Source organism: Boleophthalmus pectinirostris, unplaced genomic scaffold (assembly GCF_026225935.1).
Source record: "Boleophthalmus pectinirostris isolate CB_2022bp ecotype Guang Dong unplaced genomic scaffold, ASM2622593v1 HiC_scaffold_21, whole genome shotgun sequence".
Classification (NCBI taxonomy): Eukaryota; Metazoa; Chordata; class Actinopteri; order Gobiiformes; family Gobiidae; genus Boleophthalmus; species Boleophthalmus pectinirostris.
In genome coordinates, this window is record NW_026571175.1 from 32,925,095 (window position 1) to 32,942,464 (window position 17,370).

Sequence of the window (17,370 nt, forward strand, 5' to 3'; positions counted from 1 at the left end):
TCGTAATGAGAGACGGGCAGTGTTGTGAAGGTCACTTTTAAAATGTATTCCCCTACAGATTACAGATTACATACCCCAAAATGTACTTTGTAACGTAATCCATTAAATTACTTTAGGTGAGTTACTTTGGATTTCTTGATTTTACTGTAGAGAAGCAAAGACGAGGAAATCTCAATGTAAGACTTTACTTAACCAAATTAAAAAATATTATTGATCGAAGAGGAGGAAACACGTCCACACAGCATGATTTAGTCCTGGTTTAGTCCTGTTTTGGTCCTGGTTTAGTCTTGGTTTAGTCCTAGTTTAGTCCTGTTTTAGTTCTGGTTTAGTCCTGGTTTTAGTCCTGGTTTAGACCTGGTTTTAGTCCTGATTTTTTCCTGGTTTAGATCTAGTTTAGATCTAGTTTAGACCTGGTTTTAGTCCTGGTTTAGACCTGGTTTAGATCTGGTTTTAGTCCTGGTTTAGTCCTGGTTTTAGTCCTGGTTTAGACCTGGTTTTAGTCCTGATTTTGTCCTGGTTTAGATCTAGTTTAGATCTAGTTTAGACCTGGTTTTAGTCCTGGTTTAGACCTGGTTTTAGTCCTGGTTTTGTCCTGGTTTAGATCTAGTTTAGATCTAGTTTAGACCTGGTTTTAGTCCTGGTTTAGACCTGGTTTTAGTCCTGTTTTAGTTCTGGTTTAGTCCTGGTTTTAGTCCTGGTTTAGACCTGGTTTTAGTCCTGGTTTAGACCTGGTTTAGTCCTGGTTTAGTTTCCGGCAATGAGTGGAATTGGAAAGTGGAAACAGTAACTGTAACTGAATACAGTTACTCATAATTTGTACTCTGATTACATAACTCCGGTACATGTAATCTGTTACTCCCCACGACTGGAGACGGGTCATACAAGGATACAGTGATGTGGAGTGATCAGACGTCCCTATTTACCCAGGATAGTTCCAGTTTTGAGCCCTGTGTCCCCTGTCTCAGTGGATTTATCCAAAACTATTGATTTTTCCCAGTTTTATACAAGAAACGTCCCAGGTGTCCCTATTTTTGACCAGTTTAGACTCAGACTTAGACAAACTTTATTGATCCACAAGGGAAATTATTTGGACACAGTAGCTCACAGATCACAATATAATATAATAACAAAAATATAAAAAAAATATAAATGGTGATAATAAATTCTAAATAAGTAGCAAAAAAGAGCAAGAGACAGATGTGAAATAAGACATAATTATATAAACATAAACATACAAGTCAAAATAAAAGAAAAAAGAAAAATAAGTAATAAAATAAAAAAGTAATAAAGTACAGTTGTAGGGAGTATTATCTGTTACATCAGAGTGAGTTGTACAGTTGTAGGGAGTATTATCTGTTACATCAGAGTGAGTTGTACAGTTGTAGGGAGTATTATCTGTTACATCAGAGTGAGTTGTACAGTTGTAGGGAGTATTACCTGTTACATCAGAGTGAGTTGTACTGTTGTAGGGAGTATTATCTGTTATATAAGGGTGAGTTGTTGTACATTTGTAGGGAGTATTATCTGTTATATAAGGGTGAGCAGTTGTACAGTTGTAGGGAGTATTATCTGTTACATAAAAATGAGTTGTTGTACATTTGTAGGGAGTATTATCTGTTATATAAGGGTGAGTTGTTGTACATTTGTAGGGAGTATTATCTGTTACATAAGGGTGAGTTGTTGTACATTTGTAGGGAGTATTATCTGTTATATAAGGGTGAGCTGTTGTATAGTTGTAGGGAGTATTATCTGTTACATAAGAGTGAGTTGTTGTACAGTTGTAGGGAGTATTATCTGTTACATAAAGGTGAGTTGTATAGTTGTAGGGAGTATTATAGTATGAGTGTAGTTCTGTATCTCTCAGTGTTTGAGTGGAGCTGTAGGAGCCTGTTGGAGTATTATCTTCTCTTTCCGTCTATAGTCTGGTGCAGTGGGTCTGGTGTCAGGAGACGTGGGTCATTCAGGGATACAGTGATGGTTTATTTTGAGCATCTGCATAGGCTGTGTCACCTCACTCAGTTTGAGCACAATAATACACAATAGTTAAAGGTGCATTGTGTAACTTTTCTGCCACAATAAATGGCTCCAATGTGATTGCGTTGCTTAAAGGTCCTACAGTACTCTTATGAGCTTTAAACCCTGTTAGAATGAAAACATACCTGGAATTGTGTTTTGTTTCATTTACGTGTTTGACTAATCTTTTTTCTGTTGAGAGAAAAACACAGGCTAAATATTCATATTCATTTGTGTGTATGTGTATAGCTTTAAAAAACAAAACTGAAATGGAAAATTGAGTTCAGAGCCGCCACAATGGGGTGGGCAAAAGGGCATTGGCCTGGGGCCCCAGGCTACAAAGGGCCCCCTTGAACATGCTTTTTTCTTAACCAGCAGGATTGTAAAAGTACAAGTGTTATTAAAAACAAGATTTTCTCTTAAATATGAATTATCAAAGTACAAATAAGCTTTCAAAATCATCAGCACTTACATTTTTTATGGAATGGGGCCCCTGGCCTCCCTCTGTCCTAGGATCCTGACAGCTCTGAATGAGTCGTCATCCTGCCTTTTATTCAAATGTGGTGCAAAATAAAATTAACAATACTGAGAGTTTTTTGTGGGGAGAAAAATGATTCCGTGACTACAGCATACAAGGAGTGAATTCTATCTAGAGATTGACATGACATGTTTGTTACTATGGGAGAAGAGAGTTAGAGGCTGAAGATACACAAATTAGAATAGCTAATGCAATCTTGGTTGGTTATGGTAAATTACAAAGACTGATACATTTTATTAATATAAATATTATTATAAACAATTAAGACTATTATTATTTTTATTTTTTCATTTGTTTAGATTTTGATTTAGATTAGAGTGAGTGGATATGCATTTTTAAATTACATTTTTATTCCTAATTAACTGCATTACATTAGAATTTCAATCCAAATTCCTGCAATTCCAGAGTGACTGGACTAATTATAGCATTCCTCTTTCTCCCTTATTTGTCAGTGTCCATCTGTCCCCAGGCGAAGGGCAGCAGTGCGCCTCTCTGTGTGCGCCCTTCTGTGCGCTCCTCTGTGTGCGCCCTTCTGTGCGCTCCTCTGTGTGCGCCCTTCTGTGCGCTCTGTGTGCGCGCTCCTGTGCGCTCCTGGCGTCAGCAGCGTGCCGCGCTTGTGCCGCGCTGGTGCCGTGTTTGGAGCTCCAGAGCGCAGCGCAAGGACACCGGGCGGACTGTTGTGACATTTGGATAACAGAGGTCTGTTTACGCCGCAGTGCCTCGGCCTTTCACCGAACAGCACCGGGACGTGGGGACGGCCGCGGGCAGCAGGAGTCCGGTGAGTTTTCTCTGAAGAAACTCAAATAAAAACAGGAGTTTGGGTGAAGCGGAGAGAGACTCAGCGGTTAGCTTAGCTGGGTAACACTCGTTAGCTTAGCCTGCTAGCATGTCTCATTGGGTTTCATTGTAAAACGTGCTAATGCTAGTAAGCTAACAGTTATGTCAGGGCTGTCAACATTGAAGGAGAAATCCAACCCTCGTGAACCAGTGCCTCGTAAATACACGTGCTTTTTTCATTCAGACTTCTAAAGCTGTCACGGTCATGTGTCCTGTCACGCTGTTACGTCTATAGTGAAATCCTCAAGGTTTTCTGACCTTAAATGGACGAAACATCAGCCTCACTGCCTTTGTGGCTTCTACATTTCACTTCAAGGAAAGACATGTTATGGGTCCAAGCGCTTGTGTTACTATTAGAATGAACCTTTGACTTCACATAGGGTCAACTGTTCTTTATGGAGGAATATGAAAGACAAAGATGCAAAACTTCAAATCATAAATGCAGAAGTCAGACTCATGTCATGCAGCTGATACATAAGAACATTTCCTGTAAACCAAATGTAAAGAGTAAGCTGTGTATGGTGGTGTATGGTGAAATCATTTGGCTTCTGCTGTGTTCTGTTTATGTCTGATCTCTGTCAGGTTAAGACTGCTAGAGGAGGTGTTTTAATCTCCCAAAATCTATCAGCACAGCATGTGGCTGTTGTTTAGTTTTCAGTCTGTGTCCCATGTAAGTAAAATAAACAAATGCTCTGGTGACGCTGATGTGAACACTTACATGTGAACTATGACACATCACCAAAACCATGATCATTTATGCAGTTTCATATCCCGTAAAGAGAACCACTATCTCAAATCTAAAATATTTATCGCACTTGTAATCGCAATTGCAGTACTATAGTTCCTTCTAGTCCAAAGAGCCCAGATCTCAGTGCAGTTCAGTAGTTCCTCTGCTCGTTCCAAACTCTCGTGTGGACGTAATTGGATCCTAATTGGCCGAGTGAAGCCAGCGTCTGATTGTAAGCTTGTGGTCTGTGCTGGTCATGTGCTGCTGGCTGAGTTTCATCCTGTCTGTTTCTTCTGTGGGTACTTATCTTGTATGTTCACAGATCTCTGTGTGAGTTCTGTACCACAGTAAATGTCAAGAGGTATTTCTAATTGTTATTCCCAGAGGCAGCAGTGACACGGCATAATTTGGCCTCTTGCTGCGTCACAGTAACTTGAGCAACGAAGTGTTTTAGGAACATGACAACATGTACCTCCATCAGATTTTAATCTACATTTATCTTATAGTTGATCATTAGCCTGATTAAAAGAGGAAATGCGTCATGTGCCAGGTTTGAGCAATAACTTATTTACGCCTACAGGACAGGTCGATCTGCCACAATGGGGAAGGCAAAACCAGGCCTGTTGCTCTGAGCTGCAGAGGGCCCCAAAGGACCAGACTGTCTCAACCAACAGGGCTGGAAAAGTCATTTATTATAAAACAGTGAATTGTTGACTTCACAATATGAACTGTCATATTACAAAATTAACGTTTTAAAAATCATCACTGAATTTCTGGCATTGGGCCCCCAAACCCCATCTTGCCCAGAGCCCCAACAGTGTCTAGAGACAGTTCTGAGTTGATGTTAAAACACTTTCCACAGACAAATGTTTGAATCATAAACCTGCTGGTTGTTGTTAATCGTTAATATTACTACATCCTTCTTTACTGCTCTGATGGAAGTTTAAACTTAGCCTTAAACCTTTAACCCTCACGCTCTCCTCTGGGTCACAAAAAAAAAGTTTCTTTGAGTCTATGTGACCCCGTGGAGAGTGTGAGGGTTTTAACCAACTGTTCCCGTTCAGCTTGACATAAAAATGGGATGAATTACTTTTTACAGCTGACCTGTTTGGAATATTTATCTCATTACAGTTTTTCTGACAAACAGATTTATGGTGCAATATATGTTTTAATAGGATTCTATTCACACTTTTAAACATGTCGAGAAGAGCCGACAAAAACACTACAATCTGAAGTGACAAACTAATACAAAGATCACATTTCAGAGCATGTTTGTTCAGAATTATAGGGTTAGCAGCTTTTATGCAAAACAAGACAGAAGAATTTGTTGTTTGTGTAGGAAATTATAGTACAAAAATTGCAGTCTTTTCAATTTGCTAACTGTGTCTCTTTAAATTGCTGTCTTGATTCATTTGTGATTAATCTTGTGGCCTTATTACTTATTTAAAAGTGATTGTTGACCTCATCCATAACATTGGCTTGATGCTTTTTAGTCAAAGTAATAACAAGCTAATCATTTATTTATATGGTATTGTATTTTATGGATGAGAGTGTTGTGTCCGGGCACTCTCTGTCTGCAGTTGAAGCTCCTAACAGATCACAATAACGCATTTTGAAGTAGGATATATTGCTGAAGAAATTATAGATGATAAAACCGTAAAGTAGAATTATTGCCCAAGACTTTTCTAAATATACTATATGGCTAAAAAACAGAAACTCCCATGAAGAAATAGCAGAAAGTTTGTATTTACCATGAGTCATAGAGTTATTTATTCAACACTCTACAGCTCAAATCTGATTGAAGAAGAGAAAAATAACAAATATTTCCCTACTGGTGCAAAGAAAAAGTACCAATGATGAAAAATGACCCAAAATTGTGATTAATAAAAAACATAACACAGTAGGGCTGGGTGTCATTGAGAAGCTGCCGATACCTCGATACAGTGCACTTTTGATTTGATACGATATATTTCATTTAGATACGATAAAAATAAAGACTAAATCATGGCTGCAATTCTAAAAGTCTTTGTTAAACCAGTTCTTGTGCAAAGTTCATATGAAACACACCCATTTTACTCATCAAAACAATGAAAATGTCAAATGTGCTGCATAAATAAGTTTCCTTCAACTAAACAAACAACAAACTGTAGCTCTGTAACAAAATAATTGAGTAAAATATTAGGGATATAACACTAATTGCAATATCGTGATATCGTATCGTCAAAGTTCTCAGAATAATATATCGAATTACAAGTCTTTTTGCTTAAATTAAGAGTTATGGTGTAGAGAACCATGTTGGAGAGAACTACATAGACCATGATCCTTTGCTCCATTTCAGTGTAGACTATAAGAAGAAATAACAAATCTGCGCACTTTTAAGTCTTAGTTTTTTGGATTAAAGGTTGTATAGAAGATTTTTTAAGGGAAGAGAAATATAGCGACACTCCTTATTCAAATGTTGTTCATGCATGACACCACCTTCCTCCTCCACAGCTCCCTCAGTAGAAACAACTCCTCCCGCCTCCTTACTCTAGAAATCACGCTTGTTTACAGTCAGTGCGCGTTCAGAATTACTGTTGAAGTGACCTGTCTAGAAGTAATTCAGCGATCGACGCGTCAGTTTTTAGACTCCTCGTCTGCTTCAGTCGCGCCATCGCTGGAAGGAATCTCCAAGAATCACCTCAGTTTGGCTTCGCTCCTTTTCCCCTTCTCTTCTTCTTTCAGTGACTCAAAACTTTCTTTTGCGGCGAACTGGTCATGGATTCTCATCCGCCATCGCAATAAACTTTGTGCGAATTGCGAGGAAGCTACAGTTTGAAAAAGCCTCTAAGAACCGCTTCATAAACCACGTAATCCCCGCACACCGTCGAGTCAGTTACACTAGAAATGGAGGGAGTTTGATTGACAACCTAACAGCCAATAGATAAAGAGGTAGTCTCATTATCTATTGGCTGATGTTTATCTGGCCTCACTATGTCCACAGTTGATAGATTTTCATTCTTTTTTTTTTTTTTTGGTCATCATAATTACAAGGCTGCTGCGTCTCTGTAATAGTATTTTAAACTTTCACTGACAATTTGAAACAAAAAAAAATCCTCCATACATCCTTTAAGACTTGTCAAGGCTTCCACTAAATATCACAATAAGTATCGTACCGTGAGATGTATATTGTGAAAATATTGTACTATTTGGATATTGTTACATCCCTAATCGTGAGCCTCTCCACCATATCGTGAGCTTTCCCATGATATCGCAATAAATATCGTACAGTGAGGTTCATACTGTGATGATATCGTATCGTCAGACTTCGATATCGTTACACCCCTAGAAAATACACCAAAAAAATGCTCTTGGTGATATATCGATACAGCAGCCCATGACTTCGATACTGTATCATCACATTAAGCGACACGATATATTGATATTTTGATATTTTTGCACACTTCTGTAACTCAGTAGATTTCTTTTTAGATTGTTCTGTACAATCTCTCACTGGCTCGTCTTCTCTTCTGTTTCCGTAGACTGATTTCTGAAGCAAAGACGCCTCGGAGCCTGCAGCGAGTGTGTGAGGAGCTCTGTGTGTGTGTGCACGTGTGTGTACGTGTGTGTGTGGAGCTGGGATGGTCTATGAGTGAGTGGTGGAGGCCCTGCTGCTGCTGCTGAATGGCTGTAAACAGAGGGGGCGTGGCCTTCTGGATCTCCTGTGTCCGCAGCAGGAGGCAGCCCGTGAGGAGCCAGCATCGGATCATCCACAGGGTAAAGGACCGGGCAAGTCTGAGGGCACAACATCTCACTCACCACGTTTACATGGTGTTTTTTCATTCCGAATTAAGTGTTCTGGATTTTATAGTTCTGAATTAGTCCTGTAACGATAATCAACAAATCAATTAATCGTACAATAAATTTTAACGTGCTTGATAACTTTTCCGGCCATGATAAATTCTATTTGCATGCTTCTTTGTTTTCCTCACTCTCCCTCGCTCTCAAAGAGACTGAATGATAGAAGGCGTCTATCGCTCTCTGACTCCTCTCGATTAACAACCGGCGCAGAGCTCCACACCACATGGAGTTAAGTGCAGCCGTCGCCCAATCGCACTTTGCGGACACCCTGCTCCACGTGCTTGGGGTTCTCTCTCTCTTAAGTTTGCGGGTACCTGACCTGGTGCAGGACTGATGCTGCCACAGAAAGAGCTGGAGAGATGCAGTGGCATTTGTTCCAAAACCAAATGTCCCACGTACACACGCTATATCCACATGACAACCAAGGTACATGTGCATCTGCAACAAGGGCATTATCGGAGAGAGTTTTCAGAGCCGCTGGAAATATTATAACTCCAGGGGTTGGGGGGGGTGAGGTAGTGCGATATCATCGCATACCGCGCTGTTGAGTCGCTATACCACACCGCAGGAGAAATTCCCTAACCGCGACAGCCCTAAATGTGTCACATATATGAGTTTCTTTCCACTAAACAAGCAACAAAACTGTAGTGCTGTAACAAAATAATTGAGTAAAATATATCAAAAAATACTCTTGGTGATATATCGATACAGCAGCCCACGATATCGATATCAATGTATCATCACATTAAATGATACGATATATCGATATTTCAATATCTTTGCTACACCCCTAGTGACCAGCCTTTAGTTTATAACATTTGAAAACATAACTTACACTGACAGATTCACTCATTCATGCTCTTGACTCTCTCAGGTGGATGGAGCCCTCCGCACCCACACGCCCCGCCCCCTGAGCAGTGCATCATGGGCCCTGGCTCCGCCCAACAGCCTCCGCTACCAGAACGCCACCCGCCCGCCCCTGTCTTACCCCGTCCCCCACGCCGGCCAATCTCAACGCGCCGCCGGCTGCCATGACGACGAGTGGGTGGAGTCGTTCAGCGTGGTCCTGGAGATCCCCGTGCGCGACCGGAGCAAACACAAACCGTCCGCCCTGTCCTTCCCCCTGACTATCGTGGACGGCAGCGGCGTGGATGACATCAGCGTGGGGGGGCGGAGTCATAAGAACGCTGAGGCTCTGGTGAGGGAACACGGCTGCTTCAGGAGCCTGTTCGAAGCCGAGAAATGCCCCGCCCCCTTCGTTTACGGATCTCACTTTTACTGCTTCCACTGCCCCCCGGTGGAGGCGCTGGGCAGTGGGGAGCAGGTCTGTGGACTGGAGGAGCTGCCTCTGCTGCTGCTGCCGCCCTCCACCCTGTGCAGCCCGGCCCAGCGGCTACACGAGGCGCCCCCTGCAGGAGACAGTGAGGAGGAGCAGAAGTTGGCTCTGATGTACGAGCGTCTCAGGATAGAGGTAGGACACGCAAATAGACTCACAATATGTTAGAGACTCAGTGATTCAGTCTTTCTGATATCGGCATTTGATATTGTTTCATATCCAAACATTTAAACAGTGAACATATAAATAGAAAAGGGTCGACAAAAGTAATAATAATAATAATGCTTTAGTCTTATATAGTGCTTTTCTAGACACCCAAAGTCGCTTGTGTGTCTAGTGTAGGGGTCTTCAAACTTTCATCCCCTGTGAGTTACTTTCTGTAAAATGAAAATGCCAGAAAGCTACTAATTTTAGTGGTTGCCCAAATGGAGGAAATATAAGAGCCATAGTCAGCCTCAGCCGGGGTATAGTTGGGGCCTACAAAGGGCCTATAAAACATAAACGATTATCCAGTTATCAGTTCACAAAGTTCATGATACATTTACAATGGAAATAGTCATTTAATCATTCAAATTTTAGTTATTCAGTGCAATATGTATAATTCAAAAATCCTTTGGTGAGCTACTTGGAAGGGTGTGGAGAACTACTGGTAGCTCCCGCGCTACAGGTTTTAGACTCCTGGTCTAGTGTGTCTGAATAATTTGGTGCATTATTCATTCAGTCCTTACCCGGCGGTGGTAAGAAGCACGGCCTCCGTCCACCACCATCACTCACACACACCACTTTCATATTAGACAATGCAGGTGAAGTGCTTAAGGACACAATGACAGTTGTTTTTTTTTTTTTTACCACTGGCACCCTCCTGTGGCACCGGATTTTCCCAGTGTTCTCCCATCCAAGTACAAACGAGGCCCGGCCCTGCTGAGCTTCTGAGATCTGACGGGATTAGGCTTTGACAAAGAGGTTCAAGTGTCGATACTAATCGATCCTAAAACTAGTATTGAAATGTGATTCCCATTTTAGCACATGGTGTCCAAACTTTTTTCATCAAAGGCCACATATCTAAACAGAGACGAAGCAGAGGGCTGATCGAGGACGGTAGACTGGTGCTCAGTACAGGGAATAATTGAAATATTTGCATGTTTAAACATGTTAGAATGAGTCATCAGTCTTTATTCATGCCAAGATCCTTAAAACTACACTAAATATTTTATATTTGCTTTATCAAGGTAGATTTAAAAAAAAAAAACAGTTGTAGTTAAAATACATTTTTTATTTATGTAATTTGGGCCAATTCACCTGGAAGCCTGAGGGCCAAGAAGAATTTGTCTGACGGCCGGATATGACCCACGGGCCATAGTTTGGACGTATTTAGCAAGTACCAATACTGAATACTGGATCAAATGTGACTTTTCCTGACCAGTTTCCTCTTGACTTTTATCAGAACAAGCGTAAGAGCTCATGGTGCAATAAACAAACACTATTATTTTATGTGGAAAGTTACAATATTGTCTAAAAAAGAGCTTTAAAATGATCGTCTTGGATCAAAATTGTTATCAAGCCTGAGCCTCTTCTTTGGTATCAAAATAGATAAATGTTTAGCAGTTATTTGGTTCATTGTATAAACAAAAGTACAAGTGATGGAGTCAGTCTGACCCAGTACACGATACCTCTGTTGGGTACAGTGTTTTTATAATGACATGCCTGTGCTGCCAGGCCGTGCTTTATATGAAATATTCCGTTTTTGACAGCATGTTGGTTTATCTTAAATATTGTAGAAGATTATTTTAAGATTGTCTCTGTGTTTGTTTCCAGCTTCCAGGTTTCTTTAAGAAGGACCACGACTACAGCATGTACTCTCAAGACCTGGAGTTTATCAATGGGCTCTTGAATACTAAAACAAGGTACTCGTGTGAGGTCCTGGTACTTTTATACTGCTCCCTGAAGGCATCATGTAGAATAAGTGTGTTTATGTGTTTTTGTGTGTGTGTGTAGTCCTAGTTAGTACTTTTAATGCTTTTACCTGTACACATGATGCTGAAGAGTTGTGTGTCCAGGGGGCGTGTCCTGTACCAGCTGAGTCTGACCTTTTGGCGGATCCTGTGTCATATGTACTACGTGGACGCTCGTCTGGAGGTGCTGAAACTCACCAAACACCCGGAGGACGGCTCGGTGAAGGCTCGTTGGAGACTGCGCGGCGTCCCTGTACACAGCCTGCTGCTGCGCTTCTACCTCAAGGACAAGTCCCAGCTCAGCAGGTCGGGACCTCTGTGTGTCTCTGTGTCTCTACGCAGTCACACAGTACAACATAAGACTTAATTTTATTTAATCTCAACTACATGAACAGCAAAATTATTTAAAAAAACACCTTGACATGTTTTGAAGGAGGCTTATTATGCAAAGAACTTTTAACTGTATTACTGTTGTTTCCCTCCTCATTTACCCTCTGAAGTTGTGTTTAGAGTTAAGGCTGAATTATATTTCTGCATTGACTCAAAGCACACCACCGCCGCCGCCGCCTTGTCGTGGTTGTTTTTGATTTATGGATCTGCATTGAGGTCTATGTGCCATGAAGTAACTCACCGCCACAATGCTAGGATGCTAGGATTTAAAAATGGCATTCATTTTTACAAAATGAAGCCACAAAGCAGAGTACGGAAATGTATGCAGAGTCAATGTAGAGAGGACAAATTTCGGAGGTGCACGTCAGTCGACGCAGATGCTCTGCGTAGGGGCTTCACGGCGAAGACGACTCTCTACATTGTGATGCAGACGATTTGATGCATGACCATAAATTGGGCTTTATTTATGTATGTTTGAGTAATCTCCTGTATTGAAGATGTACACACCTGTTGCTTTTTATTCATCTGTGATACACATACTGTAGGATTCGGCAGGATGGCAGAGCCATTTTGGCATCTCATTGGGCACCTACATTTTCCAACCTCGAAATCAACTCACATTTTTCTTTTATTACGTCGCAATTTAATCTAAAATATATGGTGTCATATATTCTAATTATATAGCCGAGGAAAGCACAATGTGTTTGCTTTTATAACAAATCATTGAGATGTCTTCTTCAGTCCAGTAGCTTTACAGCTAAAAAATGTGTAACTCAGAAGTTTAGACCCCCAGACATTTTCTTTTGTGATTCAGTGTTTTTGGGGCTGGCACACTGTGAGGCCACTGTGGTTCAACAAACTATGACTGTGAAGACTGTGTGTGTGATTGTGTGTGTGATTGTGTGTGTGATTGTGTGTGTGATTGTGTGTGTGTGTGTGTGTGTGTGTGTGTGATTGTGTGTGTGTGTGTGTGTGTGTGATTGTGTGTGTGTGTGTGTGATGGTGTGTGTGTGTGTGTGTGTGTGTGATGGTGTGTGTGTGTGTGATTGTGTGTGTGTGTGTGATGTGTGTGTGTGTGTGTGTGTGTGTGTGTGTGATTGTGTGTGTGTGTGTGTGTGTGTGTGTGTGTGTGTGATTGTGTGTGTGATTGTGTGTGTGATTGTGTGTGTGATTGTGTGTGTGTGTGTGATTGTGTGTGTGATGTGTGTGTGTGTGTGATTGTGTGTGTGATGGTGTGTGTGATGTGCTGATGGCTGTGTGTCATTGTGTCAAATAAACTTGTTTATGTGTCATGTTGCTTTCAGGTCCGTCGACGCTTTCTCCACGTTTTACATCGGCCACGACGGACTCATTCACTGTCACAAAGTAGAAAAGGTCTGAGTTCACTCTCTGATGCTGTGGAATATTTGACACTCAAACATATTAAACTATTTCCTCTGTGTATAACTCCTCCTCCTCCTTCTTCTTCTTCTTCTTCTTCTTCTTGGTGTTGTTGTAGGTGATGCCAGCCCGCGGGCCCGTCCTGCCCCGGGTCACGTCTCTGTTGGCGGGGGCTCTGGTGGCTCTGGGTTTACAGGAGCACCGGCCCGCTCTCAACCTACTGCCCCCCCTGCTGTCCTCCCTGCGCCACGACAGGAACTAAACCCTGCCCTACTCCTCTGAACTGTCAACCACACAATCAACGAGCCCCAGTATCCGTCTATAACTCATACCAGATCTGCATGGGAACTCATCAGCGCAGCCGTAGACGCTCTGTGTAACTCTGTAGAACATTAAATCATTTGTTAATATCGTGTACATCGTAGAAATGTACAGAGAAAGTACGATGGTAAAGAGACTGTTTGTACAAGGGGCCTGTGTTTAATATAAATATAGTTCGATCTGTTTCTCCATTGGTGATTAAAGATGCACTGCGGAACTTTTAGTTGGTACGCTACCTCCTTGTCTCCATGGAGATGTTATCGCTTTTCCTGGAATGTGCCAAAGTAATAATAGCATAAATGTATCTGTTTTAGATTTATTTTGTATTAGGTTAGTTTAAGGATCACTTCTTCATCCCTAACGAAGTAAAAATTGGTTTGTTAGTAACTGAGCTGTTAGTGTTTATAAAGTCTTTATTAATGCTTATTATGGGATTAGTTTATGTACAATAGACGCGTCAAGAATCTCGGACTTACGGTCATCGCGCAATCCATACTGGGAAGGATTTTCCGAAAAAGTGAGCATCAAACCGCCATGTTTGTTTTCCCAGTGGGATGTGTCTATTGACAAAGCTGATCTTTTCAAGTCTTTTGAACCATATCACTTTTGTTTCTGGTTCTGATATTGTCATATTTTAGTTTTGGGATTCGGACATTGTAATTGTGTGGTTGTTGGATCCTAACAGCGGAAAACGGCTCGAGAAATTTGTTTGTGAACTCCATAAATGCAAAAGGAAATCAGATGTGTGTGACTGTAAACCTCTGTTCAAACTGTTTCTCTTCCCAACGGAACTGAAAAATAGTGAAAGGTGAAGGTGATGGGCAGGATTGATCCACAGGAAGGACGAAAAAGGAAACATTTGACTGACTAAATCATCCCGAGTTTACAGTGAACATTTTGTATGTGGAGCGCCAACAAAGCAGGATCCTGTTTGTTAATGGAGAGGAGCAGAAGACAAACAGACTGAGCTGCACTTTCTTGTTCTTGTGGTTTTACAGCAACATCACGTCTTGGTCTCTTTCCAGTGGAAGGTGTTTCTTGGTGAACAGTTGGTGCCTTTTTCTTTGGCGTTGACTTTTTAAATTCATAACCAATTTTGAGCGAGGGATCGGGATTTTGCTTTGATGGCGCTTCACATACAAAATGTTCGCTGCAAACTCAGGATGATTTAGGCAGTCAAAGATTTCCTTTTTGGTCCTTTTTTAATTCTGTTGGGAAGAGAAACAGTTTGAACAGAGGTTTGCAGTCACACACATCTGATTCCCTTTTGCATTTATGGAGTTCGCAAACAAATTTCTCGAGCCGTTTTCCGCTGTTAGAATCCAACAACCACACAATTACAATGTCCGAATCTCAAAACTAAAATATGACAATATCAGAACCAGAAACAAAAGCGATATGGTTCAAAAGATCATGAATCATGATCATGAATAAAACAGAAGTAACTTGTTCACTCAGATTGATTCTACAATTAAAATTTTAAATTGATTTCATTTCATGCTAATTTTGCTCAGTAGTTCACTAATGTGTCGTCATTGTTTTCCTTTAAGCTTTCATCTTTCTTACCTTGATAGTTGTGGAAGAATGTTTATCCTTTGTGGACCTTGTTGGCTGAAGATTTGGTGATGGAGCAGATTTATGAAGCTGCTGGAGAATACGTCGGACATTTACACAGATATTTTACCTCAGAAAATCATTAACCAGAAGTTCCACAAACCTAAAGCGCGGCACTTCTGACCGTTGTAAAAAAGATCTATTAAAGGAAACCACTATACACTTCAATATTTAACTTTTTAGGTTCAATAATGCAACATTCAAGAGCCTGTACTTGATTTTTTTCCATGTACTTGAGTAAAATTTGTCTTCCCCCAGTACAGAAATATTGTAGGAGCATATTTAAAGTCAAAATAAGTCCGCTGTGTGCTGTTTGTGTCCGATTATAAAGCGTTTTATCGCCCTAGAACCAAGAAGTGCTGGTTGTTCATATTTTTAAGACAGTAAAAATTCGGTACGTTGACATTAATTATTACTTCATAAACTAAAGATGTAATTAATCGCACTGTTTACACACATTTTACTAGTAGTTGGCTAATAATATTAAAGGTTAAAGCACTGAAAATCAAACGTGCGTTCTTGTGACCGGGATTGCCTCTCCGCAGATCTGACCTGTAACTTGGCCTTGTCTCCATCTGCCAAACTGTTTAATCCCGTCCAGGCAAAGCGATAACATCACCACGGCGACGAGCAGGAGGCACACTCCTCGAGAATCTGTGTGTCATTCGTTCATTCGTTTGTCAACATAAAACCGAAAATAAAAATTCATTATTTGTTTCTAAAACCAAAATAAAAAACAGATAATGATTTGTTTTATCAGTTTTCAATTTTGTGTTTAAATAAAAAATGCTGTTTCCCGTTTACGTGACTTAAATTGTGATGCCGGACTGAACCAGGATTAAACCAGGACTGGACCAGACCTGGTTTAGACCTGGTTTAGTACCGGTTTAGTACTGCTTCAGTCCTGGTGTAGTCCCGTTTTAGCCCTGGATCAGTTTTGGTTCAGTCCTGGTTTAGACCTGTTTTATTCCTGGGTTAGACCTGGTTTAGACCTGGTTTAGTCCTGGTTTAGTCCCGGTTTAGTCCTGGTTTAGACTCGGTTTAGTCCCAGTTTAGTCCTGGTTTAGACCTGGTTTAGATCTGGTTTAGACCCGGTTTAGTCCTGGTTTAGACCTGGTTCAGACATGGTTCAGTCCTGGTTCTGTCTTGGTTCAGTGCTGGTTCAGACCTGGTTTAATCCTGGTTTAGACCTGGTTTAGACCCAGTTTAGTTCTGGTTTAGTCCTGGTTCAGTCCCGGTTTAGTCCTAGTTTAGACCTGGTTTAGACCTGGTTTAGTCCTGCTTGAGTCCTGGTTCAGTCCTGATTTAATCCTGGTTTAGTCCCGGTTTAGCCCTGAATCAGTCCTGATTCTGTCCTGGATCAGTTCTGGTTTAGTCCTGGTTCAATCCTGGTTCAGTCCGTATGCGGCGCAAAAGTTCGGCATCGCAGTTTAAGTAATTTTGAAAAACGAATTAACAAATGACACACAGATCCTCCAGTAAAGTTCCGCAGTGCACGTCTGGAGTTTTGCTCTGCTCTGTTGATTGGACGAGACTCAGTTCGCTGCTGGATAAAAGTTGTTTGTGGTTCAGAAAGTTTACGGATGTTTTTAGACGGGTTCAAAAACGGCAGCGTGAGTCTGAGAAAAGTGTTTGTTGATTTGAAAACGAGAGATTCCTGTTCTAACGTTGATGTGTGATGTAATAAAATATAAATTATATACCAAGGTTTTAAATGAAAAGAGTAAAGAGTGGACATTTATGGAAAATATCGAGTATATTTAATAACGATTATAACTAAAAGGCTGAGAATAAAAGAGCAAAAGCGCCGAGGTGAGTGGAGTTCATAAAAAACGTAACTGCAAAATAATATTTCTCAAGTAAAAGAACAATGTAGTGGTCCAAGAAATTATGAAAGTAAGAGTGAAGTATTTGGAAAAAGTACTACTCAAAAGTAACAGGACATAACATCTGATTTATAATTTATTACAACGGTAAATAAAGCGCAAAATCTGGTATTTTCAAAGACTGGACACAAAAATGAGACAAACTGAAGCTGATCTAGTCTGTGTATCGTTTGTTCATTTGTTTTTCAAAATAAAACCAAAAATCAGAAAATTAATAAAACTATTTTCTTCATTATTTGTCTCCAAAACCAAAATGAAAAAAAAAACAGATAATGATTTGTTTTTTTAGTTTTCGATTTTGTGTTTAAATGAAAAATGGAAAAAACGGATAATGACCATTTCTCAATTCCATGACTTAAACTGTGATGCCGGACTGAAACAGGACTGAACCAGGTCTACCAGAACTAAACCAGGACTAAACCAGTCTCAATCCAGGTCTTGGTCTGGTCCCAGTCTCTGTCCCGGTCTCAGTCTTCGTCTCAGTCCTGGTCTGCTCCCAGTCTCAGCCCTAATCACCCGACAGTCTACATGGGCGC

The 17,370-nt window shown here is 40.8% G+C and overlaps 1 protein-coding gene across 2 annotated transcripts; it reads left to right on the forward strand.

Annotated features, from left to right (window-relative positions):
* Positions 1-3,033: 3,033 nt before the first annotated feature.
* Positions 3,034-14,042, forward strand: cunh6orf136 (chromosome unknown C6orf136 homolog). 2 transcript variants are annotated; one of them, XM_055157018.1, is made up of 8 exons: positions 3,034-3,329; positions 7,637-7,871; positions 8,105-8,381; positions 8,830-9,426; positions 11,107-11,195; positions 11,349-11,549; positions 12,938-13,007; positions 13,132-14,042. In XM_055157018.1, the coding sequence occupies exons 3-8, from the start codon at positions 8,289-8,291 to the stop codon at positions 13,273-13,275; spliced, it is 1,194 nt and encodes a 397-aa protein (XP_055012993.1). In that variant the 5' UTR covers positions 3,034-3,329; positions 7,637-7,871; positions 8,105-8,288; the 3' UTR covers positions 13,276-14,042. The 2 variants fall into 2 exon arrangements, with proteins under 2 accessions (XP_055012993.1, XP_020781565.1); XM_020925906.2 differs by lacking the exon at positions 8,105-8,381 and having other exon boundaries at positions 3,036-3,329; positions 13,132-14,041.
* Positions 14,043-17,370: the final 3,328 nt, after the last annotated feature.

Excerpts from the sequence above, each read along its gene's own strand:
- cunh6orf136 (XM_055157018.1), top strand. The coding sequence starts at position 8,289 with ATGCTGCCACAGAAAGAGCTGGAGAGATGCAGTGGCATTTGTTCCAAA. Across the intron at positions 11,196-11,348 it reads CTCTTGAATACTAAAACAAG|GGGGCGTGTCCTGTACCAGC; the intron begins GTACTCGTGTGA and ends TTGTGTGTCCAG. Across the intron at positions 11,550-12,937 it reads GACAAGTCCCAGCTCAGCAG|GTCCGTCGACGCTTTCTCCA; the intron begins GTCGGGACCTCT and ends TGTTGCTTTCAG.